General features: G+C 44.1%; 1 protein-coding gene across 1 annotated transcript; it reads left to right on the top strand.

Moving 5' to 3' along the window:
* Nucleotides 1–207: 207 nt before the first annotated feature.
* LOC308167093 (RING finger protein 145) lies at nt 208–7,632 on the top strand. Its single transcript, XM_080541459.1, has 10 exons — nt 208–499; nt 756–864; nt 1,022–1,113; nt 1,479–1,720; nt 1,835–2,010; nt 2,190–2,330; nt 2,570–2,752; nt 3,105–3,252; nt 4,841–5,197; nt 5,890–7,632. Exons 1-10 carry the CDS (start codon nt 331–333, stop codon nt 7,171–7,173), a joined length of 2,901 nt encoding a protein of 966 aa, XP_080397585.1. The 5' UTR covers nt 208–330; the 3' UTR covers nt 7,174–7,632.
* Nucleotides 7,633–8,989: the final 1,357 nt, after the last annotated feature.

Genomic DNA, 8,989 nt, shown 5'->3' with positions numbered 1-8,989 from the left:
CGTCTTGATGCATGGCTGTCCAAAGATGTGGCTTTGAAACCTCCACGTTTGTGGCCGACTGGAACTTAAATGCATGTTTGATTTGGTTGTTTTGTCAACACGATAGTGTCAGTGAAAGTCAATGCGTTCTCCTATTGTCCTAATTGTTGGATCCCTAGGCTATACAGCTGATCTAAAACGAGCTATGACGGACCAGTCGGAGGGAGAGAGGTCTACGCGCCTGTCTTTGGACGTGGCGACGAGAATGGATCTAATTATCATGTGACGAAAGCTTTCCACTTCCTAACAACAACTTCCTAAAGCTCAAATCCTTCCTTGCGCTGCCTCAAGATGCCTCGTTTGGAAGAGATTGCCAACGTTGCCCTAAGGGTGCCAAGCATACTGGTGCTGGACTTGTTATACAAATGCGACATAGATAGTTTTACAGAGCACCTCAGGGCCAAAAACGAAGACATGCTTTTCAAATACAAGTATGTGATCTGGAACCTGTATTACCTAGGTACGTATGTATGTGTGAAGCATTTCCTTACAAGTCAGTAGCCTGGTACCAGAGTGAAAGTAAGACAGCATTGCTTCCTGGCTAACAGACCCACACACTTTTGACTTTGCTATGAATTTGTCTGATCCAGTTCATTTCAAGTTGTGTATTTGCAGTATGCATGCATGCGCCAAAGCCCCAAATGACATTTTCAGAAAAGTAGCAGAAATGTCCTGCTCATATTGACAAATAACACGACTCTTGTGCCTCTTTCTAGGTCACCTGGTTAATATGGTGGTGTTAGTTCTGCCATTGAGGCACATTGTGAAGCTCTATCTCCACATTCTCACCGTCCTTCTCCTGTACGTGGGACACCAGATCTCCAAGTGAGAGGCTATACTACACTTCCCTGACACTGTCACAGAATAGATATTCTCACTCTATCCTGTCCTGTTGTTTTTGGTTCATTGGGTCTGTTTACAAGACAAGTTTCTTGCTCCCAACACATTGTGTGTCTGTTCTGCCTGTTCTCAATCTCCACAGGGATTATGTGCGTGGAGAGGTGCACCACGGTTATGGCGGGGTGTTGTACTTCGACTCTCTGGCTTTTAACCGTTTTGTCACCGCACTTACGAGTAAGATTGGCACCGACTCACATCTACTCAGTCTATTTAAATAGAAACTATGTGGTTGTCTAAGTGTTATACTATTCTCATTTAGAAATTGTGTTCTTGAAAGGTCTTGAAAAGAGTGTAATGTGACTGTAATTATAATACAGTTTCTCTACTGTTCTTCTAGCATTTTGACTGCCAATGACCCCTGGTCGTGGTAGCATAGATTTGTTTTTCTTATCGTGACTGTATAGATGATTCACTTACTTAAGACAAGATAATGTACTTGTTGTAAGTCACTTTGGACAAAGGCGTCTGCTAAAATGTCTAAAATGTCAACTTCCAGCACACACACATGTTTAAACGGTCCCCTTGTGTGTTATGTTTAGGTCAGATTATTCTCAGCACGTTGTGTGCCTTCCTGATGAAGACCAAAAAGGTGTGGCTGTTTTCTGCTCACATGCTGCCCCTGCTGGCCAGACTCTGCGCTGTTCCCCATGCAACACTGCTCACCATCAACTCCTTCTCCATGGTTCTGACTGGAGTGGGAGCTACCATGTTCCTCCTCTCCAATCTCTTTGTGCCGTACCGTCTGGCAAGGGCTGCTTACTCAGATATGCTACAACTAGAGGTAACCAAACCACATCCTCTTTCTTAGTCAACCCTCCCATCCCTTAGCTCTCCCTAGCTAGCTCTATTCAATTATTCAATCCAATTTCACTCTCATTCTTTTTTCTCCTCTCAGGCAATCGAGCTGTATCGACTTCTCGCAGTGGCCATCTCTCTCTGGAACCAGTTTGCTGTCCCAGTGCTATTCAGTGTCTTCTGGTTTGTGCTTTTTGTAGTCCAACTGTGCTCTTACACCATGGCCAACAATGCCTCGGCCAGCCACCAGGGGTTGCTGTTATTCGTCCTCACAAGGTACACTGACTCTCTAGTTTTCTGAGAAGAGTTTATATTAAATTCTGCTGTATAACTCTGTTTCCAATGAGCATATCTATGTTTACAAAGACTGTCAACAAGGGATTATATTGATTATATTGTTATTGACATATTGTTGTCTCAGGTTTTCAATGTCAGTGTTGTCTCCTCTGTGGTAGCGTGTCAGAGTGCTGTGCCACGCCCTACTCTCTCCTCGGCCTGACGTTTGTGGTCTCCTTCCTCGCTCTGGGTTTGCTCAACCTGTGCAAGTTCTACCTGGGGGGTTATGCTGCTGTACAGAACGATAACGTCATGCACAGGTGGGTTATTATGCAGGGTTCCCGCGCTGGTCTTAAAAAGCCACCCAACCAAGCTGTAAGGCCTATATGCCGGTATCGATAAAAGGAATCGATAACCTTGGAGGTACGATTCCGATGGATTGAACAATTTGGAACCGGTTCTCAACTGGAACCGGTTCTTGATTCTCATCCCTACTCTTGTGTCTCTGTCTGTCTGTCTGTCTCCCTCCCTCCCTCCCTCCCTCCCTCCCTCCCACCAGAGGTGTGACTGAGGGTGTTACTTTGCTCCTGTTGGCACTTCAGACCGGTCTGTTAGATATGCAGGCACTGCAACGCACCTTCCTCCTCAGCATCATCCTCTTCATCGTGGTGACCTCTACCTTGCAGTCCATGATCGAAATCACAGACCCCATAATCTTAGCTCTGGGGGCGTCCCGCAACAGGTACAGTCAACAACACACGAAGCCGGGCACCATCGCTCAGAACCTACAAGTTATTTTGTGACGTTAGAATTATAAGGTTCTATCTCCATTTTTGTCAAAATTTAGTTTTTTACATAATCTGATCCATTAGGTGTTTATTAATGCCTGTGTGGTGTTATTTTAAAAATGTTGACATTTTTTAGTTAGTAATTCATAAAATACAAAGGTTCCATCTCACAAAACATAATGGAATGTAAAAACTTTGACGCTCAATATCTCTGAACTACCCTAAACGGAGATAGAACCTTATCATTCTAAGCTCACGATTTGTTGTGGTCATTGTTATTGACGGCTTCTCCTGCTGCCTCTGTAGGAGCTTATGGAAACACTTCCGAGGCCTCAGCATGTGTCTGGTTCTACTGATGTTCCCAGGATACATGGCCTACAAAATCGCTCAGTTCTTCCACATGGATTTTTGGCTTCTTATCTTGGTGTCCAGCTGCATGCTCACTTCACTGCAGGTAAGAGAACTTGAGTAGGCGAAGAAGCCAGAGGTTTAACACTACAACAGCTGTGCCTATTTTTACCTACTAGAAGAGCCACCTTAGGGGTCAAATAGACCCCCTTTTTAGAATGTAAATCTGCTATTTACACATAGAGATCACTAGAGTGCGCTTCTTTTTTTTAGCCTGCCTCCAATTCATAGCTTTCATGTGACGTCACAGCATAGTGGAAACGCCCACCTGACGGGCAAAAGGCACTTTTTGCGGGCAAAACCCACTTTTTGCGGGTTAATAACTTTGATTTCCCGTGGGTTAGGAAAATAATTCCAACGTGTCCGGAAAGAGGAGAAGCCAGGGAATCGAAAAGTTTTTGAATGGAGTCGATCCTCCACTCCTATCACCGTGGACACAGCAAGGAGCGAATTCCCGGGTAGAAATATCCCCTCGACCCGCTGTCAGCGGGAGTTCCGTCCAGCAGCGGTAGAACTCCCGAACGCCCGGTTGATCGAGTTTCGTATTAAAAGTATATCTTCTCGGGGTGTCAGCGAGGTGGTTAAGGGCTCAAAATGACCGTATACTGATGGTGAATTTAGCAATAATAGTCTTGTATTTGTACCACCTCCATAACCGGTGTTATTCACGGAGAAAGCCGGTCAAGGACGCACCTTTTGCGGGTTAATAACTTTGATTCTCCGGGGGTTAGGAAAATAATTCCAACGTGTCTGGATAGAGGAGAAGACATGGAATCGAAAAGTTTTTGAATAGGGTCGATCCTCCACTCCTATCACCGTGGACACAGCAAGGAGCGAATTCCCGGGTAGAAATATCCCCTCGACCCGCTGTCAGCGGGAGTTCCGTCCAGCAGCGGTAGAACTCCCGAACGCCCGGTTGATCGAGTTTCGTATTAAAAGTATATCTTCTCGGGGTGTCAGCGAGGTGGTTAAGGGCTCAAAATGACCGTATACTGATGGTGAATTTAGCAATAATAGTCTTGTATTTGTACCACCTCCATAACCGGTGTTATTCACGGAGAAAGCCGGTCAAGGACGCACCTTTTGCGGGTTAATAACTTTGATTCTCCGGGGGTTAGGAAAATAATTCCAACGTGTCCGGATAGAGGAGAAGACATGGAATCCAAACGTTTTTGAATGGAGTCGATCCTCTACTCCTATCACCGTCGTGTATCTTGATAGTTCTTCATGGGTGAGGTGGTCTAAATAGTAGGCAGCCGGTAAATCGCCATGTTGAGCGATGTTGCTATGATACTTTTTGCCCGTCAGGTCGGTGGTTGCTAGGGAAGAAACCACGTGACTGAAAGCTATGAATACAGAAAAACTGCAAAACAGCTTTATATACTAGCTTATCCTGAAGTGATTTTGAAAATGTAAGGATACTGGGTGGTAGAACGCACATATCTAGGAGAAGTCATGAAAGGAGGGTCCTGAAATTTGATCGAGTGCAAAGATAGAATTTTCTTTTTACTCACAGTAAAAGAAAGGCTCTTCTAGTGTTAATTTTGAAAATAAATAAATAACTAAAAAGTATTACACCATCTGAATGACCGATATTTTAATACACCAGTAAATTGTTTCGTTTGGTCTCTCAGGTGACGGGAACTCTGCTGATATACTCACTCTTCATGGTGGAGCTTTTCCGGAGCGACCCGATAGATAGCCTGGACGAGGTGATCTACTGGGTGAACGCGGTTAGCCGGATGCTGGAGTTTGTGGTGGCCCTCTGTGTGGTGGCCTACGGCACGTGGGAGTCACTCTTCGGTGAATGGAGTTGGATGGGCGCCTCCGTCATTATCATCCACTCCTACTTCAACGTCTGGCTCAGGGCGCAGTCTGGCTGGAGGAGCTTCCTGCTCAGACAAGAGGCTGCAAAGAAAATCAACTCCCTTCCCAGAGCCACGGCCCAGCAGCTGCAGCTGCACGGCGACGTCTGTGCCATCTGCTTCCAGGTCCGTCGTCATGGCTCGCTGATCAATAATAATAATAATAATAATAACTTTATTTGTATAGCATCAAAGTGCTTTACAATAGGTAAGCAACCGTTTAAAACAATTTAAAACAACTATTTCAATTTAAAAACACACATAATTTCACAGCACAAATACAATAGGTAAACAACAATTTAAAAACAAGTATTTCAATTTAAAAACACACATAATTTCACAGCACAAATACACAGTCTATGACATATAGACAACAAGGGCTGGTGTACCGAATTGGTCAGTTTAAACATTTACATTTACATTTTTAGCATTTAGCAGACGCCTTATTCCAAAGCGACTTACAATCAATACATTTGACTAAGCAAGTGAATCATCAATCCATCAGTCGTAGCAGGAAGAGTAATCCAGCTCAAGCCCGGGGCCATTGATAGAAGGAAAAAAAAACTTCTTCTATCACCTTCTTCTAAACCTAGCCTTTTTGTTAAAACATTTTTGACACTGGAGAAACAGAGAAACAGTACAAGGGGGGCAAATAGACGTTTTTAGGAGACACAGTAGAGGGGAAAAGCGGGTGTCTTCAGGAGACGCAGTGCTGGGGGGCAGTAGAAGTCTCATAACATAACAACACATTTAAACAACAATCACATTAAAGCGTCTTTTTAGACATTAACACACATCTTCTTCTTCTTTTCCTTCAGGAAATGAGCTCTGCTGTGATTACGTACTGTGGACATTTCTTCCATGGCAACTGCCTGCGCAAGTGGCTCTACGTCCAGGAGACCTGCCCCATGTGCCACCAGTCAGTCAGACCCACCATGCCACCTCCGAGCCACCAGGGGGCAGGAGATGCTCAGGCCGGCCCGTCTCAGAGGGAGACAGAGACAGAGCCAGCGGCAGCAGCAAAGGGGAGAGACGAGACCTCTAATAGAGACCCCTCCACACAAGAGGCCACACAGCTAGAGGCCCCAGCTAACCCAGGCTTCACAGAGCAGCAGGAGGGGAAAGAGTGTGTCGGAGGAGAAGAAGAAGCCGACGATGTGGATGAAGAAGACAGACCAGATGGTCCACACAGGAAGCCCGTTCAAGGCCTCCGTTTCAGCTCCAGTGGCGACTTTGTTGGCTTTGCAAGCCCCGTGTCAAGCTGCTCATCAGGACATAGTCCCAGCCCCGCGGACCTGAAACTGGAGCCTTGGGATCATGCTTCTTATCCTACCAATAGAGACAGTAATGGCCTACAGGAGGGCGAGAGTTTTCCCAGAGAGGGGGCAGCAGCCTGCTGTGGAGAGGAGGTCAACCACAGAACCAAAGGTTTATTAGTGCAATCTACTACTCCCAAAGCCATGAGTGAAGGTGACGGGTGGGATACAGCTCACTCAGGGAGTGCCCGAGCTGGCAGACAACTCGGTTGTTTCGCCGTTTCCTCTCCGAACACCTCTGTGTCGTTCCAAAGAGCTGACTACGGAGAGAGGAACGGCCAAGTATTGACTAGAGTAGACCTTACTCCCAGCAACGGATCACAGACTGGGGGTACACGGAACTCAATTAAGGGAGAAAAGGATGACGCACGGGAATGGGAAAACAGCTCGTCTGAATCTCTGCCTGGGGAAACTCAAAAGACTTCGATCATGGCTGACGGTGTCATGCCGAACACTGAAGGACAAACGTGTGTCGTCAAAACAATGACGACTACATCATGGAACAATCTTGTTGATTCAATGGGCAGAAATAACGGGAATGTAGTTATTGAGGACGGCTCCTGTTGTGGATATTCAGCTGGCAGGGTAGACCAAACGGAGCCGACCAAACTGAGCCACGAACACTTGGGACAGTCACACAATGTAGACGACCCTCCCATGGAGGGTCAAGTAACCAATCATACAAACCCATCGCTGGACTTACCCAGAGAGGCCAAAACTACCCTGCTAAGACCCAGGACATGCACAGAGGCCACTTACTGTCACACAAGCACCGGGAAGGAGTGACCACATCAGAGTAGTCGTGCCTTTGTAGTGGTGAAGGTTCACTCAAACAAGTCCATTACACCTATACCTTTTTTCTGTGAAACAATGTTGTACTTTATCTGACACCGTAATAAATGTGCTCATATTTAGTTATTTAACATTTGGATTGGATTGGACTAGTGGCTTATGTAGCCCAAGCCAAGGTACTGTAAAAATGATATCCATAATATGCCCAATTGCATGTGTGAAAGTGAATTTAATTCATTGTTTGATTTATAGTTATTACAATATTTATAATGAGAGCTAACTCGTAGAAATACCTGATAAATGAATCTACTTATAATGAAAACAACATTATCTTTTTGATTATGCTTCAATATTTGGGAAACTAATTCCATGTGTACATCCAATAATTACATTTCTTTTCATTTCGTCCTTGTCATGTTTTAACGCAGAACTTCACATATAGAGAACGTTTCCTGTCGCCCCAGTTTTATAATATGGGGAAAAGGAGTAGTATTTGTGTTTGTATAGCAGTTGTATGAAGCACATCAGCGATCTTGGCCTCTCAAACTATCCTGGAAAGCGTGCGCAGTAGAACATTCTTACCTGCAGTCATGCTAAGCTACTACAATACACAAGTTGATAGTTGTTGTAATAAAACAATGTTGATTTACTCATGTACATTTACTCTACTGCTTAATTTAGGTAGAGTGGGTAGGGAAGGTAACTAGATATTACTTCATGTGAAGATTGTGAACTTCACCAACGACTTGAGTGGAGTCAGTGTTGCCAACTTGGCGACTTTGTCGATATATCTGGCGACTTTCCAGAGCCATCTAACATATCCCATCACAACAATGATTTTGTATAGTTCGGTATAATATTTGTAGATATGTTTTTGTTTAAATAATATTCACTCTGTCTTTCAGTTTCACACTCAAAAATCCCTCAAACGGTTTGCTCTGTCTCAGTCAGTGAATCGCACCCTCTCAGTCAGCTTAGCTAGCTATCATTAACCATAATGATAGTCAGTCAGCTCAGCTCATTAACCATAATGGCTCAGTAAAAACGTATAGCAAAAAAAAAAAAAAACGAGTTTGTAAATACGTAAATAGTTCATTTGTAAACCTGCTCCGCCTTTTTTTTACATTTCATTAAGCCTTTCAGAATGGCATATTATGCAAATTAGTTGATTACATCATCTAGCTACAGGGTTCCCACACCTTCTGAAACATCAAATTCAAGCACCTTTCAAGGACTTTCAAGACCCTCAAATTCAAGGACCCAACACAGCATAGTTTGAGACAGATCTAGATGAGAATTTATATAATAGGAACTATCCGCTCACAGACAACAATTTGAATGTAGAGGCTTGAACACTAGATGGTCTCTTGTATTGCCTTCTCTACCACAGCACAGCAAAACAATATATTGTGAAATATGTGTAAAGTTACTGTGTTAAGTTAAGCAATGTGACTTATCTACTATAATTACGTAAATTTAAAAAATAAATAAAAATTTGAGAGAGAGGGAGGGGAATTCAAGCACGTTCATTGACCCATGTCTATTTTCAAAAACTTTTAAGGCCTTGATATTTTTTTTTAAATTCACAAACTTTCAAGGATCCGTAGGAACCCTGAAGCTACATCTAGCTACTTTTAGGAGAGCCAACAGCTACTTCCATGGCAGAGGAGTTGGCAACACTTGGCCTGCTACACTATACCAGCTACACCTAACCCTAACGGTAGAAAAAATAAAAAAAATGCGTGAGACTTGAGAGCCCTCTTCTTCTTCTGCTCCACTAGCAGCAGCGTGTTTGTTGTTGTGACACAGC

Source organism: Nansenia antarctica (genome assembly GCF_963989245.1).
Source record: "Nansenia antarctica genome assembly, chromosome: 1".
NCBI classification, from domain to species: Eukaryota; Metazoa; Chordata; class Actinopteri; order Argentiniformes; family Microstomatidae; genus Nansenia; species Nansenia antarctica.
This window is presented reverse-complemented; position numbering and strand designations above follow the sequence as displayed.

Coding starts and splice junctions, on each gene's coding strand:
- LOC308167093 (XM_080541459.1), top strand. CDS start 331: ATGCCTCGTTTGGAAGAGATTGCCAACGTTGCCCTAAGGGTGCCAAGC. Junction 2,753..3,104: donor CTGGGGGCGTCCCGCAACAG/GTACAGTCAACA, acceptor CTGCCTCTGTAG/GAGCTTATGGAAACACTTCC. Junction 5,198..5,889: donor TCTGTGCCATCTGCTTCCAG/GTCCGTCGTCAT, acceptor CTTTTCCTTCAG/GAAATGAGCTCTGCTGTGAT.